Genomic DNA, 22,765 nt, shown 5'->3' on the forward strand with positions numbered 1-22,765 from the left:
TGCTGGGGGGAAACGTACCATAAACAGTATTCCTTCTCCCAAAAGGGTTTTGTGTTGCTGGGGGGAAACGTACCATAAACAGTATTCCTTCTCCCAAAAGGGTTTTGTGTTGCTGGGGGGAACATACCATAAACAGTATTCCTTCTCCCAAAAGAGTTTTGTGTTGCTGGGGGGAAACGTACCATAAACAGTATTCCTTCTCCCAAAAGGGTTTTGTGTTGCTGGGGGGAAACGTACCATAAACAGTATTCCTTCTCCCAAAAGGGTTTTGTGTTGCTGGGGGGAAACGTACCATAAACAGTATTCCTTCTCCCAAAAGGGTTTTGTGTTGCTGGGGGGAAACGTACCATAAACAGTATTCCTTCTCCCAAAAGTGTTTTGTGTTGCTGGGGGGAAACGTACCATAAACAGTATTCCTTCTCCCAAAAGTGTTTTGTGTTGCTGGGGGGAAACGTACCATAAACAGTATTCCTTCTCCCAAAAGGGTTTTGTGTTGCTGGGGGAAACGTACCATAAACAGTATTCCTTCTCCCAAAAGGGTTTTGTGTTGCTGGGGGGAAACGTACCATAAACAGTATTCCTTCTCCCAAAAGGGTTTTTTATTTGTCGGGTGTTTTTTAATGCCTTTAGCTCATGGGAGGCATCGGCCTCATCCATCACAACTGCACCCCTGAATTCCAAGCCAACGAGGTCCGCAAGGTTAAGGTGAGTCCCCATAAACGCCTATGAAAGCATTTACCCTGTAGTTAATGACTTGCATCATTTTATATTGATTGGTATTAAATGGGTTGCAGTGCATCAATACACACAATGGTTTATTAACAGATATTTGTTGTTTGTCCAGAGGTTTGAGCAGGGCTTCATCACAGACCCTCTTGTAATGAGCCCGCGTCACACGGTGGGGGACGTGTTCGAGGCCAAGACTCGCCACGGCTTCTCTGGCATCCCCGTCACCGAGACTGGCAAGATGGGCAGCAAGCTGGTGGGCATCATCACCTCCAGAGACATCGACTTCCTCTCCGAGAAGGACCACAGCCGACCACTGGAGGAGGCCATGACTAAGCGGGAGGAGCTAGTGGTGGCCCCAGCCGGTGTCACGCTGAAAGAGGCTAACGACATTCTACAGCGAAGCAAAAAAGGTGAGCCAGTCGGTATAGTCCTTCTAGGAGTCTATTGTGGCCTGTTTTCTGGTACATTGTTCTATTGTATCATCCTCAACTTATTATTGATTAGATTGTCTTTGGTTTGCTGTACAAGGTCATTTATGAACTGTTTGAGGTTAGATGGCAGAATTACTTGGTCACCTTTAACTTCTTGGTGACAGGGGGGCAGTATTGAGTAGCTTGGATGAATAAGGTTCCCAGAGTAAACTGCCGCTACTCTGTCCCAGATGCTAATATATGCAAATTATTAGTATTGGATATAAAACACTCTGACGTTTCTAAAACTGTTTGAATGATATCTGTGAGTATAACAGAACTCATATGGCAGGCGAAAACCTGAGAAAAATCCAACCAGGAAGTGGGAAATCTGAGGTTTGAAGTTTCATTTAACTGATTGCCTATCCAATATGCTGTGTCTATGGGGCCAGATTGCACTTCCCAAGGCTTCCAGACGATGTCAACAGTCTTTAGAAAGTTGTTTGAGGCTTCTATTGTGGAAGGGTGTTGAAATAAGAGCTGTTTCAACAAGTGGACTAGGCTGAGGCCAATCAGTTGTTTACAGCGCAGTCACACGGGCGCGCCGTTCCTTCTTTTTCCTCTGTAATGAATACGCTATTGTCCGGTTGGAATATTATTGAAGATTTATTATAAAAAGACCCTAAGGATTGATTGTAAACATCGTTTCACATGTTTCTTCAAACTGTAATGGAACTCTTGACTTTTCGTCTGGATTTTGCGCTCACGCATTGTGCCTTTGGAGCAGTGAACTAAACGCGTGAACAAAACGGGAGTATTTGGACATAAATATGGACGTAATCGAACAAAACAAACATTTATTGTGGGAGTCCTGGGAGTGCATTCCGACGAAGATAAGTGAAGTTTTATAATGTTATTTATGACTTTTGTTGACTCCACAATTTGGCGGGTAACTGTATGACTTGCTTTTGTGGCTGAAGGCTGTTTGTCAGATGATTGAATATTGTGCTTTTGTCGTAAAGCTTTTTTGAAATCTGACACAGCGGTTGCATGAAGAACAAGTTTATATTTAATTCTATGTAAAATATGTATCTTTCATCAAAGTTGATGATGAGTACTTCTGTTATTTGATGTGGCTCTGCAATATTTCTGGATATTTTGGAGACATTTCTGAACATGGCGCCAATGTAAACTGAGGTTTTTGGATATAAATATGAACTTGATCGAACAAAACATACATGTATTGTATAACATTGAGTCCTGGGAGTGTCATCTGATGAAGATCGTCAAAGGTTAGTGATTAATTTAATCTCTATTTCTGCTTTTTGTGACGCCTCTCTTTGGTTGGAAAATGGCTGAATGCTTTCTGTGAATCGGACACTGTTGGATTAACGAGAAGTGTATCTTTAAAATGGTGTAAAATACTTGTATGGTTGAGGAATGTTAATTATGAGATTTCTGTTGTTTTGAATTTGGTGCCCTGCACTTTCACTGGCTGTTGGCGAGGTGGGATGCTAGTGTCCCGAACAATCCCAGAGAGGTTAACAAAGTCTCCCCCCCACACCACCACCAGGCAAGCTGCCCATCGTGAACGACAGTGATGAGCTGGTGTCCATCATCGCCAGGACAGACTTGAAGAAGAACAGGGACTACCCCCTGGCCTCCAAAGACTCTCGCAAACAGCTGCTGTGTGGAGCCGCTATCGGCACCAGGGACGACGACAAGTACAGACTGGACCTACTGATGCAGGCTGGGGTCGACGTGGTCGTACTGGTGGGTTTGAGGTTATTTTTTATTTATTTTTATTTCACCTTTATTTAACCAGGTAGGCTAGTTGAGAACAAGTTCTCATTTACAACTGTGACCTGGCCAAGATAAAGCATAGCAGTGTGAACAGACAACACAGAGTTACACATGGAGTAAACAATTAACAAGTCAATAACACAGTAGAGAAAAAAAGAGTCTATATACATTGTGTGCAAAAGGCATGAGGAGGTAGGCGAATAATTACAATTTTGCAGATTAACACTGGAGTGATAAATGATCAGATGGTCATGTACAGGTAGAGATATCGGTGTGCAAAAGAGCAGAAAAGTAAATAAATATAAACAGTATGGGGATGAGGTAGGTAAATTGGGTGGGCTATTTACCGATAGACTATGTACAGCTGCAGCGATCGGTTAGCTGCTCAGATAGCAGATGTTTGAAGTTGGTGAGGGCGATAAGTCTCCAACTTCAGCGATTTTTGCAATTCGTTCCAGTCACAGGCAGCAGAGAACTGGAACGAAAGGCGGCCAAATGAGGTGTTGGCTTTAGGGATGATCAGTGAGATACACCTGCTGGAGCGCGTGCTACGGGTGGGTGTTGTTATCGTGACCAGAGAGCTGAGATAAGGCAGAGCTTTACCTAGCATAGACTTATAGATGACCTGGAGCCAGTGGGTCTGGTGACAAATATGTAGCGAGGGCCAGCCGACTAGAGCATACAGGTCGCAGGTTATGGTTAGGATCCAGATGGGGTTTAGGTTGGGGTAGATGGTTGGGTTAGGGGTTGATCTGTTCATACAGTTTTGGTGGACAATGGTTGACCTGTTCATACAGTTTTGGTGGACATGGTGGTTAGTGGTTGACATGGTGGTTAGTGGTTGACCTGTTCATACAGTTTTGGTGGACATGGTGGTTACTGGTTGACCTGTTTATACAGTTTTGGTGGACATGGTGGTTAGTGGTTGACCTGGTCATACAGTTTTGGTGGACATGGTGGTTAGTGGTTGACCTGTTTTATACAGTTTTGGTGGACATGGTGGTTAGTGGTTGACCTGTTTTATACAGTTTTGGTGGACATGGTGGTTAGTGGTTGACCTGGTCATACAGTTTTGGTGGACATGGTGGTTACTGGTTGACCTGTTTTATACAGTTTTGGTGGACATGGTGGTTAGTGGTTGACCTGTTTTATACAGTTTTGGTGGACATGGTGGTTAGTGGTTGACCTGGTCATACAGTTTTGGTGGACATGGTGGTTACTGGTTGACCTGTTTATACAGTTTTGGTGGACATGGTGGTTAGTGGTTGACCTGTTTATACAGTTTTGGTGGACATGGTGGTTAGTGGTTGACCTGGTCATACAGTTTTGGTGGACATGGTGGTTAGTGGTTGACCTGGTCATACAGTTTTGGTGGACATGGTGGTTACTGGTTGACCTGTTTATACAGTTTTGGTGGACATGGTGGTTAGTGGTTGACCTGGTCATACAGTTTTGGTGGACATGGTGGTTAGTGGTTGACCTGGTCATACAGTTTTGGTGGACATGGTGGTTAGTGGTTGACCTGGTCATACAGTTTTGGTGGACATGGTGGTTAGTGGTTGACCTGGTCATACAGTTTTGGTGGACATGGTGGTTAGTGGTTGACCTGGTCATACAGTTTTGGTGGACATGGTGGTTAGTGGTTGACCTGGTCATACAGTTTTGGTGGACATGGTGGTTAGTGGTGGACATGGTGGTTAGTGGTTGACCTGGTTATACAGTTTTGGTGGAAATGGTGGTTAGTGGTTGACCTGTTTATACAGTTTTGGTGGACATGGTGGTTAGTGGTTGACCTGTTTTATACAGTTTTGGTGGACATGGTGGTTAGTGGTTGACCTGTTTTATACAGTTTTGGTGGACATGGTGGTTAGTGGTTGACCTGGTCATACAGTTTTGGTGGACATGGTGGTTAGTGGTTGACATGGTGGTTAGTGGTTGACCTGGTCATACAGTTTTGGTGGACATGGTGGTTAGTGGTTGACATGGTGGTTAGTGGTTGACCTGGTCATACAGTTTTGGTGGACATGGTGGTTAGTGGTTGACCTGTTTATACAGTTTTGGTGGACATGGTGGTTAGTGGTTGACCTGGTCATACAGTTTTGGTGGACATGGTGGTTAGTGGTTGACCTGGTCATACAGTTTTGGTGGACATGGTGGTTAGTGGTTGACCTGTTTATACAGTTTTGGTGGACATGGTGGTTAGTGGTTGACATGGTGGTTAGTGGTTGACCTGTTTATACAGTTTTGGTGGACATGGTGGTTAGTGGTTGACCTGGTCATACAGTTTTGGTGGACATGGTGGTTAGTGGTTGACCTGTTCATACAGTTTTGGTGGACATGGTGGTTAGTGGTTGACCTGGTCATACAGTTTTGGTGGACATGGTGGTTAGTGGTTGACCTGTTCATACAGTTTTGGTGGACATGGTGATTAGTGGTTGACCTGTTTTATACAGTTTTGGTGGACATGGTGGTTAGTGGTTGACCTGGTCATACAGTTTTGGTGGACATGGTGGTTAGTGGTTGACCTGTTCATACAGTTTTGGTGGACATGGTGGTTAGTGGTTGACATGGTGGTTAGTGGTTGACCTGGTCATACAGTTTTGGTGGACATGGTGGTTAGTGGTTGACCTGTTTTATACAGTTTTGGTGGACATGGTGGTTAGTGGTTGACCTGTTTTATACAGTTTTGGTGGAAATGGTGGTTAGTGGTTGACCTGTTTTATACAGTTTTGGTGGACATGGTGGTTAGTGGTTGACCTGGTCATACAGTTTTGGTGGACATGGTGGTTAGTGGTTGACCTGTTTTATACAGTTTTGGTGGACATGGTGGTTAGTGGTTGACCTGGTCATACAGTTTTGGTGGACATGGTGGTTAGTGGTTGACCTGTTTTATACAGTTTTGGTGGACATGGTGGTTAGTGGTTGACCTGGTCATACAGTTTTGGTGGACTTGGTGGTTAGGGGTTACGGTTGGGTTTCAGGTCTAAATGGCAGTAGACCGTGGCACTGCAGTGCAGACATGACTTGTTTTCTCTGTTTCTGCAGGATTCCTCACAAGGCAACTCTGTGTATCAGGTCAACATGATCAACTACATCAAACAGAAGTACAGCGAGCTGCAGGTGGTGGGAGGGAACGGTGAGAGAGTGGAGCGCTGGGACAGGATTTATCACTATATGACACTTCCAGCCATCCAGTTTCAGATCTTTGAGAGGCTATCAAGATCGGTCTTGGGGGGGAAAATACATTAGACACTTACACACTAAACCTTTCTTTTCCTACCTTCTGATGATGTTGTGTTCTGTCTCTTGTAGTGGTGACGGCAGCCCAGGCCAAGAACCTGATTGATGCAGGAGTGGACGCTCTGAGAGTGGGCATGGGCTGTGGCTCCATCTGTATCACCCAGGAAGGTAGTGACCCCACCCCCTGATACTATCAACCTTACAGGATCAATTCACATCTGAATGCAGGAGAGGACTGTTGCTGGTTTTATATTTCAACCCACTTGCAGAGTTGAAATGGAATTGACCCAACCCAGAATGCTACACCTTGAGTGCGATTTGGAATTGTAGTATTACGTCTAAATGTTATGAGTGTAGTGATGTTAAATAGAAATGTGATAATTCGCATAGGATTCTCTACCCATAGCAGCTGGCTTTGGATCAGTTCTAATGTATAGGTCAACCGCTGAAGCTACACAGCAAAACTGGAGAAGGATCAGAGCAGCGAGTAACCAACCAAGATGCTACGCTGGTTGCTAGTCTCTGTCGTTGTGGTGATTTATGAAGGATCTGCTCTCGGTTACCATGGCGACAACTTTCTCCACAGCATTACGTTCAGCAAATGATGGCAAACGTTTTTCAAGCGCAAAACAAACATCCTTATTGGAACTTAGACATATTAAACTTTTTTTTTTTTAACTGAAAACCTCGATTCTGATAATATTACTTCCTTAAAAAAAAATCATCCATCCATCGGGCCCAACCGAACACCGCCTGACTACACCGGTCATAGGATATGTTACCATGGTAAGGTGACGCATTTCCTGTCTCCGTCTCCCGTAGTGATGGCGTGCGGGCGGCCTCAGGGCACCTCGGTGTATAAGGTGGCAGAGTATGCTAGACGTTTCGGTGTGCCAGTCATCGCAGACGGTGGCATTCAGACCGTGGGTCACGTGGTCAAGGCTCTCTCACTCGGGGCATCCACAGGTACCTTTCATTCACTTGTTAATTCATGCGTTCACTCTTTCATAGTCATTCATTCTCTTTCATTGTCATGCATTCATTATCATTCACTCTTCTGTTGTCACTTATTCACCCATTCATTCATTCATTCATTCATTAGCTTAATCCTTCATTAACCCCTTTTATAGCATGCACTAGGTCAATGTGGTTAATTTCATAGGCTAGAATAGGTGTATAGCAGGGCTGTCCAATGTCGGTCCTGGAGGGCCCAAACACTTCTGGTTTTCATCCTCTCTTTCTAATCATTCAGACCTGGGACACCAGGTGAGTGCAATTAACTACCAGGTAGAACCAGAAACCAGAAGTTTTTCAGCCCTTCAGGAGCAGAATTGAATAGCCCAGGTCTATAGTCTTACAGTATCTTGATGTCTTTGCGCTAGTTTTCTGTTTACCACTGTTGATCTCACCTCTATTCCTCTAATCCACTGTTGATCTCATGTCTATTCCTCTAATCCACTGTTGATCTCATGTCTATTCCTCTAATCCACTGTTGATCTCATGTCTATTCCTCTAATCCACTGTTGAGCTCATGTCTATTCCTCTAATCCACTGTTGAGCTCATGTCTAGAGGAATAGACATGAGATCAACAGTGAATTAGAGGAATAGACATGAGATCATGTCTATTACTCTAATTCATTCAAAGCTGATTGTAACGGTTTTCTTGATGAGAAGGAGAGTCGGACCAAAATGCGGCGTGTCTATTGCAATCCATGTTTAATGAAGGAACACACTAAACACAAACACTACCAAAACAATAAACTTAACGAAAACCGAAACAGCCTATACTTGTGTAACCTAACACAGAACAATGACATCAGGACACTAAGGACAATCACCCACGACAAACTCAAAGAATATGGCTGCCTAAATATGGTTCCCAATCAGAGACAACGATAAACACCTGCCTCTGATTGAGAACCACTAAAGACAGCCATAGACTTAGCTAGAACACCCCACTAGCTACAATCCCCATACATACACACCACATACAAAAACCCATGCCACACCCTGGCCTGACCAAATAAATAAAGATAAACACAAAATACTTTGACCAGGGTGTGACAGAACCCCCCCCCCTAAGGTGCGGACTCCCGAACGCACCTCAAAACAATAGGGAGGGTCCGGGTGGGCGTCTGTCCATGGTGGCGACTCCGGCGCGGGACGTGGACCCCACTCAATCAATGTCTTAGTCCCTTCTCCTCGCGTCCCTGGATAGTCCACCCTCGCCGCCGACCATGGCCTAGTAGTCCTCACCCAGAACCCCACTGGACTGAGGAGCAGATCGGGACTGAGGGGCAGCTCGGGACTGAGGCAGCTCGGAACTGAGGGGAAGCTCAGGAGTGAGAGGAAGCTCAGGAGTGAGAGGAAGCTCAGGCAGGTTGATGAATCTACCAGATCCTGGCTGGCTGGCAGATCTGGCAGATCCTGGCTGACTGGCAGATCTGGAAGAGTCTGTTCGACTGGCAGATCTGGAAGAGTCTGTTCGACTGGCAGATCTGGAAGAGTCTGGTCGACTGGCAGATCTGGAAGAGTCTGGTCGACTGGCAGATCTGGAAGAGTCTGGTCGACTGGCAGATCTGGAAGAGTCTGGTCGACTGGCAGATCTGGAAGAGTCTGGTCGACTGGCAGATCTGGAAGAGTCTGGTCGACTGGCAGATCTGGAAGAGTCTGGTCGACTGGCAGATCTGGAAGAGTCTGGTCGACTGGCAGATCTGGAAGAGTCTGGTCGACTGGCAGATCTGGAAGAGTCTGGTCGACTGGCAGCTCTGGCTGCTCCATGCTGACTGGCTGCTCCATGCTGACTGACAGCTCTGGCTGCTCCATGCTGACTGGCAGCTCTGGCTGCTCCATGCTGACTGGCAGCTCTGGCTGCTCCATGCTGACTGGCTGCTCCATGCTGACTGGCAGCTCTGGCTGCTCCATGCTGACTGGCTGCTCCATGCTGACTGGCAGCTCTGGCTGCTCCATGCTGACTGGCTGCTCTGGCTGCTCCATGCTGACTGGCTGCTCCATGCTGACTGGCGGCCCTGGCTGCTCCATGCTGACTGGCGGCCCTGGCTGCTCCATGCTGACTGGCGGCCCTGGCTGCTCCATGCTGACTGGCGGCCCTGGCTGCTCCTTGCAGACTGGCAGCTCCATGCAGACTGGCAGCTCCTTGCAGACTGGCAGCTCCTTGCAGACTGGCAGCTCCTTGCAGACTGGCAGCTCCTTGCAGACTGGCAGCTCCTTGCAGACTGGCAGCTCTATGCTAACTGGCAGCTCTATGCTAACTGGCAGCTCTATGCTAACTGGCAGCTCTCTGCAAACTGGCAGCTCTCTGCAAACTGGCAGCTCCTTGCAAACTGGCAGCTCCTTGCAAACTGGCAGTTCTGAACAGGCGGGAGACTCCGGCAGCGCTGTAGAGAAGGAAGGCTCTAACAGCGCTAAACAGGCGGGAGACTCCGACAGCGCTGGAGAGGAGGAGGGCTCCGACAGCGCTGGACAGGCGAGGCGCACTGTAGGCCTGATGCGTGGTGCTGGCACTGGTGGTACTGGGCCGAGGACACGCACAGGAAGCCTGGTGCGGGGAGCTGCTACCGGAGGGCTGGGGTGTGGAGGTGGCACAGGATGGGTTAGACCGTGAAGGCGTACTGGAGATCTTGAGAGCGGTGCTGGCACAGGACGTGCAAGGCTAGGGAGGTGCACAGGAGGCCTGGTACGTGAGACTGGCCCCATCTTCACCAGCCGACTAACACGCACCTCAGGACGAGTATGGAGCGCTGACCCAGGTGCCATCAAATCCCCGACACGCTCCGTCGGGCGAATTCCATGTTTAAAACACCAACACAGCAACTCCCTCATTTCTCTCTCCTCCAATTTCCCCATTAACTCCTTCACAGTCTCTGTTTCGCTCACCTCCAACACCGGCTCTGGTTCTGGTCTCCTCCTTGGCTCCTCACGATAAACAGGGAGAGTTGGCTCAGGTCTGGCTCCTGACTCTGCCACACTCTCCCTGAGCCTCCGTCCGCGCCGCCTTGCTTGCTTCGCAAACTCCATTCTCCTATATCCTTCCGCGCACTGCTCCATCGAATCCCAGGCGGGCTCCGGCACTCTCCCTGGGTCGACCGCCCACCTGTCTATCTCCTCCCAAGAAGTATAGTCCATACTGTACTCCACTTTGGGCTGTTCTTGCCTGTTGACACGCTGCTTGGTCCCTTTGTGGTGGGTGATTCTGTAACGGTTTTCTTGATGAGAAGGAGAGTCGGACCAAAATGCGGCGTGTCTATTGCAATCCATGTTTAATGAAGGAACACACTAAACACAAACACTACCAAAACAATAAACTTAACGAAAACCGAAACAGCCTATACTTGTGTAACCTAACACAGAACAATGACATCAGGACACTAAGGACAATCACCCACGACAAACTCAAAGAATATGGCTGCCTAAATATGGTTCCCAATCAGAGACAACGATAAACACCTGCCTCTGATTGAGAACCACTAAAGACAGCCATAGACTTAGCTAGAACACCCCACTAGCTACAATCCCCATACATACACACCACATACAAAAACCCATGCCACACCCTGGCCTGACCAAATAAATAAAGATAAACACAAAATACTTTGACCAGGGTGTGACACTGATTGATGGTAATCAGAGCTAATTTAAAGCTAATGTGAAGCTAATCGATATAACAAAACACTAGCTATAATGACAATTAGTTCGAGAAATGTGTACCAACCAATGATTTTGAGTTATGACCTCTTCCACCCCTCCCCAGTGATGATGGGCTCGTTGCTAGCGGCGACCACGGAGGCTCCGGGGGAGTACTTCTTCTCGGACGGCGTGCGGCTGAAGAAGTACCGCGGCATGGGCTCTCTGGACGCCATGGAGAAGAGCACCAGCAGCCAGAAACGCTACTTCAGGTAGGGAGGACATCACACACTAGAGTTGCAGCCCAAATCACATCCTATTCCCTGGCCTGTATAGTGCACTACTTCTGACCAGGGGCCATAGGGAATAGGGTGCCATTTGGGATGTAGACTAACTCTTGATCAGACATTAAAATTCATAGGAGGGTTGGAATGAAGACCAGGTAAACAAAGTTATTGCACATCAACAGTTGCTGTTAATTAAAAACTTTTTATGGCAGGGGGGCAGTATTGAGTAGCTTGGATGAATAAGGTGCCCAAAGTAAATGGCCTGCTCCTCAGTCTCAGTTGCTAATATATGAATATTATTGTATTGGCTAGAAAACACTTTCTAAGTGTTAAAGAAGTTTCTAACACTGTTTGAATGATGTCTGTGAGTATAACATAACTCATATGGCAGGCAAAAACCTGAGGAGAAATTAAAACAGGAAGTGAGATCTGAGGTTGGTATGTACTCAACACAGTTCCCATTTGAAATCCCCTTGAGATATTAATGAAGATTCACTTCCTAGGGCTTCCACTAGATGTCAACCGTCTATAGAAATTTGAATGAGACTTCTACTGTGTTTTGAGACTGAATGACAGCAGAATGAATCAGGTGTCTGGCAGTCAGCCATTTTCTGGTCACGTGCATTTCACATGATAGGGACCTGCGTTCCATGGCTCCTGAAGACACAAAGGAATACTCCGGTTGGAACTTTATTGAATATTAATGATAAAAACATCCTAAGGATTGATTCTGTACTTAGTTTGAAATGTTTCTTCGCCCTGTAATATAACTTTCTGAAGTTTTTGTCCGACGTAACGCTGACCAGAACGAGCGTTTGGATATGTATACCAAACGCGCTAACAAAAGTAGCTAATTGGACATAAATAACGGACGTTATCGAACAAATCAAGCATTTATTGTGGACCTGGGATTCCTTGGAGTGCATTCTGATGAAGATCATCAAAGGTAAGGGAATATTTAGCATGTAATTTATGGTTTATGTTGACTACAACATGGCAGCTAATTTGACTTGATTGTTCTGAGTGCCGTCTCCGATTATTGCATGGTTTGCTTTTTCCGTAAAGTTTTTTTTAAATCTGACACAGCGGTTGCATTAAGGACAGGTATATCTATAATTCCATGTGTATAACTTGTATTATCATCTACATTTATGATTAGTATTTCTGTTAAATCGATGTGGCTATGCAAAATCACTGGATGTTTTTGGAACTAGTGAATGTAACGCGCCAATGTAAACTCAGATTTTTTGATATATGAACTTTATCAATCAAAACATACATGTATTGTGTAACATGAAGTCCTATGAGTGTCATCTGATGAAGATCATCAAAGGTTAGTGATCCATTTTTTCTCTATTTGTGCTTTTTGTGACAACTCTCTTTGGCTGGGAAAATGGCTGTGTTTTTCTGTGGCTTGGTGGTGACCTAACATAATTGTTTGTGGTACTTTTGCCGTAAATCCTATTTGAAATCGGACACTGGTGGGATTAACAACAAGACTACCTTTAAAACGGTATAAGATACATGTATGTTTGAGGAATTTTAATTATGAGATTTCTGTTTTGAATTTGGCGCCCTGCACTTTTACTGGCTGTTGTCATATCATCCCGTTAACTGGATTGCAGCCCAAAGAGGTTTTAATCGCTGATGAGTGAAATTAATATTTTATGTCTGATTATATACATGTATTTATTGGTTTGTCCTTCATTCAGACGGTTCACATTGTGATACAATATATGACAAATGTAAGTCATTTTCTCAAAACAAATGGTGCCAACTTTCCTGGGTTTAAGCTGCTCTCTGTGCTCTCATTTGAGAATTTCGCTGTCCATCAGCAGTGTCTAACCCGTCTCTGTGTTCTGACTGATTCCACAGCAGTGTCTAACTCGTCTCTGTGTTCTGACTGGCTGATTCCACAGCAGTGTCTAACCCGTCTCTGTGTTCTGACTGATTCCACAGCAGTGTCTAACCCGTCTCTGTGTTCTGACTGATTCCACAGCAGTGTCTAACCCGTCTCTGTGTTCTGACTGATTCCACAGCAGTGTCTAACCCGTCTCTGTGTTCTGACTGGCTGATTCCACAGCCGAGTCTAACCCGTCTCTGTGTTCTGGCTGATTCCACAGCAGTGTCTAACCCGTCTCTGTGTTCTGACTGTTTGATTCCACAGCAGTGTCTAACCCGTCTCTGTGTTTTGACTGGCTGATTCCACAGCAGTGTCTATTAACCTGTCTGTGTTCTGACTGGCTGATTCTACAGCCGTGTCTAACCCGTCTCTGTGTTCTGACTGGCTGATTTCACAGTGAAGGGGACAAGGTGAAGGTGGCTCAGGGTGTGTCCGGCTCTGTTCAGGACAAGGGCTCCATCCACAAGTTTATCCCCTACCTGATCGCTGGCATCCAACATGGCTGTCAGGACATCGGCGCCAAGAGTCTCTCTGTTCTACGGTGAGTTGTGTGTGAGATAGAGGGGACCAGTGTGTGATCTCTGATAGTAGTGTGTGTGTGTGACTGAGTGATCGCTGATATTGTGTTGTTTTCCACAGCTCCATGATGTACTCTGGAGAGCTGAAGTTTGAGAAGAGGACCACGTCTGCTCAGGTGGAAGGAGGAGTCCATGGGCTTCACTCGTACGTTGGACTCTGTCTCCCACACACACACGCACACAGTGGAATTTAAATATGTGTGTAGCAGTAGATAGCCATGACTTTTCTACGACTGATAGTGTTGCCTCTTTCTCAGACATCAGTCCTCTTTCTCTCTCTGTCTTTCACCATAGATGTTCTGTTGTTCCATGTAAGTACACGTACATAGACCTGTGAAGTGAAGGGTGTGTCCTAGTGGTGGGCCCCACATCGCCATTTGCATGTAGAACAACTCTCCCCTTGTTTCTAAATTGAAAGGCTAAGTTTGATCTTGTTGATTTAAATGATCCAGGTGGGAAATGTAAATCTTACCTTTAGATAAGTGCTTCCCATCTTGATGTTTGAATCTGGCAGCTAGCCTATAATGACGGCTAAAATGGCGATGTGACGTTCCCCTTCAGACTATTATCTTGTTAGTGGGAGGAGGGGTGCTCGCCATTACGCATTTCATCTTTGAATGGGGATGAATTATGGGAAGCTTTGTTAGTCTCCTCTCTCTGTCCACTAGCCTCCTTCCCTCCTCTCCTTCCCCAGTTATCCATAGGGCAGATAACCCTGTAATAAGTATACTGGCAAGATGATGGGGGATTGAATGGGATTTGTCAACCTTTGTTTTATAGTTGAATCAGTATCTTATTGCTTAGACAGATTGATAGCTGATGCAGTAAGAAAGGGTCATTGATCTATCCGGTTGTTTTAGAGCAGGTAATAGGAATTGTTTTGTGTTTTAGGGCAGGTGATAGGAATTGTTTTGTGTGTTTTAGGGCAGGTGATAGGAATTGTTTTGTGTGGTCGTTATATTATTGATTATCGTTAACTGATTGATGGTATCATTGTGTTTTCACTATGCCCTCTCTCTGCAGTTACGAGAAACGACTTTACTGATGGAGGGGCCAGAAAGAAGCGGACTAGGGCCGCCCCCGACGCCCCCACCCCCGTTGTGACCAAACGTAACCGCCACATCTGACACCCACCTCATCACTCTCCCTGCCGACTCCCCACACACCCCACGGGAGAGGTCTGGGGGGGAACACCTGCAAAACAAACACCATCACCTGGGAAACATAGGATTTTGCACTTACGAAGCGGAACATCAGGGTTTTCACCATAACCCCCTCCCAGAATACCTGTCCCCTTGGTGTGTGTGAGAGCGTGTTGAAGGAAGTATTTGATTGTGTGTGTGTGAGAGAGAGAGAGAGAGTGTGTGTGTGTGAGAGAGAGAGAGAGAGAGAGTGTGTGAGGATAAACTCAGTGAAGAAGGTGCTGTTATGCTATCTTCCTCTTCCTGGTGAAACTGAGAGAGCCATGCTGTCACCCCTCTGTATTCCCTGGGATCTGCTCGTACCGACACCTCCATCAGAAGCCACAAACGTCCCAATCAAACTATATATGTGGAAAAACACTTGTCTTGCTACTTTGTGTGCAAGTGTATTGTGGCAATCCTCCTTTATCTATGTAGTTAGCTCTGTTTATGCAGAAAGATGTTAACTGCTTTGAGAAAAGTATATTGTTTTGTTCAACTTTTGACTGTGATTTAACTGACAGACTCATTGGCTGGGACTCTAGACTAGGTGACGTTCCCTCGCTGTAGTGGCCATGTCATACCCCCCTTTGTCGACGTGAACCAATAAACTAGTGGCCAATCACAATGCTTCTAGTGTGTTGAGAGCACGGTCGGGGCCAAAAGATAGACATTGGCCATAGATCGGCAAGGGACGTTTTTAAAACCACAGTGTCGGTCTCAGATGGGTAATGCGATAATCTTTTAGACTGGAATGAAACGAGTTTAGAGAATTGTTTGATTTAAAAGCTGCAGAGCAGGGTTCCCCAACTGGTAGCCCACGTGCCAAATTTGACCCACGTGGTTTCATTTGCCCCCCCCCCCCGGTAAATAAATAATGATTATGCTTGGAACAAAAGAGTGTAAAAACACCAGTTAATCAGAACCAAGTGATTTTAATTTTGGATATCTGTTCCCAAGTATTCCTACAGATAATACAGAGATGTCATCGTTTACCAAATGTAAGCAAGGTTTGAAATGATTGTTTAAGGTATATTATATCTGTTTGGACCTCCTGCGGTCAATTTGCAGTCTACAAATGATTTGTAATTATGTTCCGGCCCCTGCCCATCCACCCAAGAAATCGTCCCGTGGCTGAATCTAGTTGACGATCTCTGCTGAAGAAAGTCCCAGTGGCTCGAAGGAGCATGAAGGGTTTTGATATGCATGCTTTTTAGTTTTTTAAAGCCTCAACATGGCTCTATTTATATTCCGCTTTTTTCTAATTCCGTACATACTGCCAAATGTATCAACATGCTCTCTGTTACACTTTAGTGTTATTAAGCCCAAATTTAAAGCTACGAATCGCCAGCAATATAGTCCCTCGCTCCACCCCTGTCCCAGATTGTGGCATCGATTGCTAGCAGCTTTGACCTGCTCTGATTACCAGAGATATGCCTTGAAATGGGGGTCGATGATGACCGCACACGACGGAAAGTCTTAAATTCCAGTAAGAACTGTGTTGTATGTGCATGGCGCTATACATCCTCCTCACCCCCTTTCTCACTGAGATACCGTATCTATATCATTCAGCTTGTGTAGGAATAGATTTTTCTAACTTTTTTCGTAAACAATGTCCTTTTTGCCAGATATTTTTTTTAGGATTTCTCGAAGCTGTAGGAGTGACTTTTTTTCCGTTTTGTGCTAATGTACTTTGCGCTACCAGGACCTCACTTGACTAACAGTACTCTTACAGTTGACATGAATATTAAGTAAATATGTACATGAAGATGTATGGAGAATTATATACCTGTATCCTGTTTGAAATGGTTGTTTGCAGTCTCCCACCTTTAGTTATGAGAATCTCCACTGACTATGAAACAGGCCTTGTTTACAATGGGATTACAACAGAAACCGGTCCCTAATGCTGTAAAACAATAAAAGTCCAAATATGTTGATTTGTGGGTTGTTATTAAGGCTGGGAATTGCCAGGGACCTCAGGATATAATATATTGTCACGATACTGACAATAATATTGCGTTGTCAAAAATATCCCCAAATGTAACTATAGAAGATGTGTTATACATGACCTGAAACTTGGTGAAAACAAAACATGCACACTTAAATATTGACATTTCTCTTTATTTAATCATGTTTTGAGTAAAGTATTTTTTAAACATTAATAAAATACCAAGCGGCTTCATATAAAATGTACTGTGTGTCAGTCCGAAGTTAAAGCACAATAGTATCGGTGCTATCCTACCAGTATAGTTCACTGCTGCTCCGCTACAATGTTGCTGTTAGTTCAAATCAAGCTTTCCTTTATTGGATGGATCTTAAAGCACATCTCTAACATGTCTAATTCTTCATGTAGAGGCTCACAAACACAATTATATTTGACTGAATTGAAACCACTTGGCATTGAATAACAATCTTACTCTATGAAAATGTAAAGTACATTTGTTTTCTAAGTCCCGTGTAGCTCAGTTGGTAGAGCATGGTGCTGGCAACACCAGGGTCTGATTCCCACAGGGGACCAGTATGGAGGAGAATGTATGCACTCACAATCTGGATAAGAGTATGTTAAAATAAGATTTTCAGTAGTCGTTTATTAAGTGCTTATTTCAATCACAGTATTATTTATTTGAATGCAAAACGTTTTGTACAAATGTATTTTGCTTTCCTGTGCCCCTCTTGAAATGCACAGGAAAACGCAACTTCATCATCCAATAGCAAATGTGGAAAAAAATGTCACAAATTTCTCCTTGGCATGTGGCATTCCGTGGCACTTAAAAGACTCCTGTCAACATTCACAAACAAACCCTCAGTTCATTTACTCAAACATTTGGCACTATTTTACCTTTCTTGACAATGAAGGCTAACCTGATGGATCAAACCGCTCGTTGCTCCTTACAGATCGTGACACCATCTTGAATCCTTCTTCACAACACCTTATTTCAGTCCAGTCCTCAGTCTTTAGCCCTTGACTGTTGAGAGCTCTGCCTACAGGTCAATTGTCTCACTGCAGATGCTCATCGCATCAATCTGTCTGCAGACATTGATGAACTCCTCTTGTATGGACCGGTCCGCTTCAGACTCTAGGTCAAGACTCTCCTGTGAGGCTGACCCCAGTGTGGGATAGTGTCTCTGCATGTGTGAGCCCTGGTGGCTGGAGGCTGTAATGCGGCTTGAGCTGCCGCCTAGGGATGGGGGTTGGGCGTGCCCCTCTGGGCTGGAACAGAGGACCAGAAAGGACCCCCCTAATGAGGGTCTGTACAAGGAGCAGGAGGAGGAACTTCCCCTCCAGCGTTCTGGGGAAGAGGAGTTGGAGGACAGGGAGGGAGATGGTGGAGCACCCAGGATGGTGTCGCCTGCCATAGGTCTGTTTGGTAGAGGGGTTGGGGGAGGAGGGGCCATCTCCACGCAGGAGGTCGTCCGGTACAGGCCTGGGTCAGCTGAGAGGGTCTCTCGAAGCACCTGGCCACCATTGGGCAGGGTGGATGTGGAGTAGGGGATGTTGAGTGACAGGTCACTGCAGCAAAAGGGTATGGACGGTCTGAAGAGGCTTATGGGAAAGAGGTCCTCGCTGAAGAGCGCCTCATCAATACTACGGCGCAGGTTGATGGGCGATGGCGGCCGCAGGTCAGCCGTGGAGTCGCTGGTGAAGGAGGAACCCCCGGACGCCTCTCCACCACCCCTGTCCTCGGGCTTGCTGGAGCCAGGCAGATCCAAATTCAGGTCCAGGTCTCTGTAAGCCAAGGCCTGGTTGCTGTGGTACAGGAGGTCCAGGCCGTTCAAGCTGCTGCCTAGCCTTTCATCCACCAGCGTGTAGAGGGGCAGGCACTCTGTCTCCCCGTGCCCAATGTCGCAGATGGCCAGCTTCTCCTGCTGGCTCAGGGTCCACTGGTAGGTTCCCGGCATAATGGGCGACTTGATCGCCAGCAGCTCCGTCCAGCAGCTTCCTGGCTGAGGAAGGTGGTCAGAGCAGTAGATTGGCTGGGCCACCACCAGGGCTAAGGTGAGACAAACTCCGGCCTCACAAACCCTGCAGCTGAGCTGGAAGGTCCACCAAGGCCAGGGGCGGAACACATCTGCTCCTCCGGCGAGCCCCAGAGAGTGGAGCATGGCGTACAGCTGCAGCCCGGCGCATGCCAGGCAGAACAGAGCCGAAAGGCTCACTGTCGCAGCCGCACGGTCCCAGTCCCTGCTCTCTGCGAACGGACAGCGGTTGTATCGCTCAGCTGGCGTGGGCGAGGTGTTATTCAGGTGGTAAATGTGCTTTGAGTCCGCCCGTACGTAGCAGAAGAACACAAAATAGGCGACCGATAGAAAAGAAACCAGCGCCACAAACGCTCCCCGGGAGATGAGCGAGATGAAGAGGCAGAAGGGCGCCCTCCTCTGGTAGAGCCTCAGCAGTGCGACGGGACCGAAAGCTGCTGCGAAGTGCAGCAACACCAGACAGGCCAGGAAACAGGGTCTCTGGAAGGCTGAGTAGGATAGCTGCATCCTGGAGCGCATAGAGAGGAGCAGGAAGACCAGGCCGAAGGCTGCAGTCAGGCAGGGGAACGGGGCTTCGTAGAGCAGCAGGGAGGCCTCGGTGGAGGGCAGCCGGTCCTGGTGGCCGTATGCATCGTAGAGGAGGGAGAAAGCCCTGGTACACCCTGCAGCCAGGAGGAAGACGCTGACCAGGGCGAAGTAGCCACAGCCGGAAGGGCAGCGCAGGGGCAGGCACAGCAGGTTGAGCGCCGAGGCCAGGGTCACCATGGCGAAGATGGAGCCCAGACCGTACACGTGTGCATCCCAGGCTAACCCCCAGGCGGCCATAGCGCTGTTCCAATCAGAGTGCAGGGATACGAACATGGGCCGGGACGGAATCAGGAAGGGGTTATTTGATTGGTTTGCGGAGGGGGTGTTGGCGGTGGGGAGGACGTCAGAGGTGGTGGGCGGCGCCCAGGTGTCGGAGATATTGCAGATTCCCGAACGTTCCTGATTGCAGTCTGGGAGGTAGGTGGCTTCACTGCCCATTGGGTCAGATAGCCAGTCTTCAGCATCAGGAAGGTTACCTGAAAAAAACATTGGGAAAATATAGAATTTCAATTTAGATTCCATAAAGAGTTGATCGCTTCCTAAAAAGCCATTTGTCATGAGGTTTGACATGTGAAATCCACCTGTGGCCATCTGACCATCCCAAATATAGATCAATGCCATATGCAGCAGCGTCAATACAGCGCAATGCTGCACAGCCACATCGTCCTCAGGATGCTGTTTTCTGATAACAGCATAGTAATACAATTTACCAGCAGAGGGCAACACCCAAGAGAGTCCATTCTAAACAGGCACACATGAGAATACAGTGTTTACTCAACATTCGAGCCTAGACACTAATGGGCTGAGGGCCAAGTCTGTGAAAGCATGTGAGCTGAGGGCCAAGTCTGAAAGCATGTGGGCTGAGGGCCATGTCTGTGAAAGCATGTGTGCTGAGGGCCAAGTCTGTGAAAGCATGTGGGCTGAGGGCCAAGTCTGTGAAAGCATGTGGGCTGAGGGCCAAGTCTGTGAAAGCATGTGGGCTAAGGCTGTATGTAAGGAGGCAACCTCCAACTGGACTGGGCCTAGAAAGGGGGAAGAGAAAAGGGCAGATCAGTGGGGCCTGAAGACCACAGAGCTGGTTCCTTCTTTCTATGACATAAGCAGCCAGTGAACATCTGTTGTTTCCATACAAACATGGCTGACGATGATTGTATTATACATGTTATTTAGTGCACCGTGGGAGGAAATGGCTGTTTGTGGCTTGGTTCGGGACAGACTTGGAGTGTCCCTTTTTAAATTGTACATGCGTGTATGCTCGAACTCTGGCTTGGCTGCAAGACTCATCTGCCCTGTTAAACGTCTATGTTTATAAAGGCTACTGGTAAGATCAATGCATGGAAGACGACTTGGATGTGTGTACCTAGTAGTCATTACACACAAATGCATCACGGATGGGCACTAACGACGGTTTCCCTCGCACGGTTTTAGGCTCTTCCTTTTCAAAGCGAGCTTTACAGACTTCGGCAGCCAACATCTTACATGACGTCCATAATAGCCATTAGCCAAAGCATTATCCTCAATCAATGCCACTTCAGTAAAACACACCCATTTATTTCCATGCTTCTCCTCACTCGTGAAAACTGAGAGAAACAGGCCGAATTACATCTTGTATCCAGACACAGACACACAGCCTCATCAGTCATTCAAGCCCAGCCCTATCATATATAATCTACAGGAGGTTGGTGGCACCTTAATGTGGGAAGACAGGCTCGTGGTAAAGGCTGGAGCAGAATCAATGGAATGGTATCATTCTGTTCGCTCCGTTCCAGACATTATTATGAGCCGTCCTCCCACCAGGCTCCTTATTGGGCTACAGAGACGGAGACAAACGAGCAAGATATCCTGGTATACAGGGAGGTACTAGCAGTTACAAAGCTGCATGATTTGTAGGCTGCTAGATGTAGAGTACCTTGTGACTCTGTGAAACGTCTGTCTGTGATAGTGGTGTGAAGTGGACTGTGTGGGTTGGATTTGAGTAAAATAAGGATGCTTTTGAATATTGTATAATGCAACCCAGGCATTTGTCAAATGGTCCCAAAATGTGGTCTGTATGGTACTAAAATTCAGTTTGGATGATACACGAGAATAGATCATGTCTGGTGGTACATTGATTGCATGTTCTTATGCAACCTCGATTTATGTACAAACTTCTGTACCACAAAACTAAGTAATGTATTTATACATTTAAGTTGTCCCTTTTCTCTTGTGATATATGAGACCCTAGCTCCTCTGATTGTGTTGTATGGTAGCTGTCTGTTTCCCCACCCCGTCTCAGTCCCAGACCCGTAATGGACTGTTTTGTTTGTGACGTCTCTTCTATACTGGTCCTGTTTCCTCCCTCGAAGACCATTCTTCTTTTTCTCTCTCTCTCTGACACACACGCTCTCTCTTCCTCTCATAACCTCTACCCCATCGTTGTGTGTCTCTCTCTTCCTCTCATAACCTCTACCCCATCATAACCTCTACCCCATCGTTGTGTGTCTCTCTCTTCCTCTCATAACCTCTACCCCATCATAACCTCTACCCCATCGTTGTGTGTCTCTCTCTTCCTCTCATAACCTCTACCCCATCACAACCTCTACCCCATCGTTGTGTCTCTCTCTTCCTCCCGCATTTCCCCTTCTCTCTCTCTCTCTCTCTCTCTCTCTCACTCTCTCCCTGTCGAAATACACTGCCTGGCAAACCCTGGCTCAATTGAGCTCTAATGTGAACCTCTTTGGGTATGGTGTGCATGCATGTGGCCCTGCAACCATATTGAGGATGCTGAAACACAAAACCCAGTGCCTTTTTCTCTCAGTTTAATGCAAGAGTGCTTCCTGTTAACATGGTGTGTTGTAGAAAGGTTGTCATTAAGACTGTATTCTCCACCTCCCATCAGCCTCGCTGGTCCCTCTCATTCGCCGACCAAAGAAACCTCTCCACTCTAATCAGGAAGCCCAAACCACAACATTGACTCCTGAACATTTCTATCAAAGCCTGACTCGAGTGGCTGATCCTTTTAAAGAGGGGCTTCAACATAAACCTCAGCGCTGTCCTGCAGAGTACTGATTGTCTTCTTTTGACACTCGTTTTGTCTTCATTCCGTGCTCAGCCACCGACTCCCGAGATTCGGTGTGAGTTGATGACGGACCCGTCAAGCTCTGGGAAATATGAACCTGAGTGAGCGATCTGTCTCGCGGTACGACGTCACCATTTTTATTTAACCTCTGACAGACGGTTACGAGACGGGCGACTGTGGCTTTAATCATGGCACTAATGCTGTGAAATACTGACTGCCAATGTTTTAAGAGGCTTTGTTTTTCCCTGATGCAGGGTTTTTTAATTAGGCCGCTGAATCTTTAATGGGCACGTGGTTAAAGAGGTTCCTCCGTGCATCGTTCCATGATGTTTCTCTATCTCTCTCTCGTCCCCTGTAGGATATAG

At 46.6% G+C, this 22,765-nt stretch overlaps 2 protein-coding genes across 7 annotated transcripts in view; one reads left to right on the plus strand and one right to left on the minus strand.

Annotated features, from left to right (window-relative positions):
* Positions 1-16,713, plus strand: part of impdh1b (inosine monophosphate dehydrogenase 1b) — a 33,231-nt gene extending 16,518 nt beyond the window's left edge. For all 6 annotated transcript variants that reach the window (XM_021564017.3, XM_021564016.3, XM_021564022.3 and 3 more), the window contains 10 exons: positions 631-705; positions 845-1,139; positions 2,713-2,912; positions 5,988-6,078; positions 6,255-6,350; positions 7,005-7,148; positions 10,955-11,099; positions 13,415-13,558; positions 13,657-13,740; positions 14,619-16,713. In XM_021564017.3, coding sequence (XP_021419692.2) covers positions 631-705; positions 845-1,139; positions 2,713-2,912; positions 5,988-6,078; positions 6,255-6,350; positions 7,005-7,148; positions 10,955-11,099; positions 13,415-13,558; positions 13,657-13,740; positions 14,619-14,640 — 1,296 coding nt within the window. In that variant the 3' untranslated portion in view covers positions 14,641-16,713. The remainder of the gene's footprint in view (positions 1-630; positions 706-844; positions 1,140-2,712; positions 2,913-5,987; positions 6,079-6,254; positions 6,351-7,004; positions 7,149-10,954; positions 11,100-13,414; positions 13,559-13,656; positions 13,741-14,618) is intronic.
* A 168-nt stretch (positions 16,714-16,881) lies between these two features.
* The window catches only part of LOC110490582 (proline-rich transmembrane protein 4), a 40,935-nt gene continuing 35,051 nt past the window's right edge, over positions 16,882-22,765 (minus strand). Inside the window, exon 3 of the mRNA XM_021564015.3 lies at positions 16,882-19,818. Coding sequence (XP_021419690.3) covers positions 17,759-19,818 — 2,060 coding nt within the window. The 3' untranslated portion in view covers positions 16,882-17,758. The remainder of the gene's footprint in view (positions 19,819-22,765) is intronic.

Source organism: Oncorhynchus mykiss, chromosome 15, assembly GCF_057628025.1.
Source record: "Oncorhynchus mykiss isolate SJ-2025 chromosome 15, ASM5762802v1, whole genome shotgun sequence".
Lineage (NCBI taxonomy): Eukaryota > Metazoa > Chordata > Actinopteri > Salmoniformes > Salmonidae > Oncorhynchus > Oncorhynchus mykiss.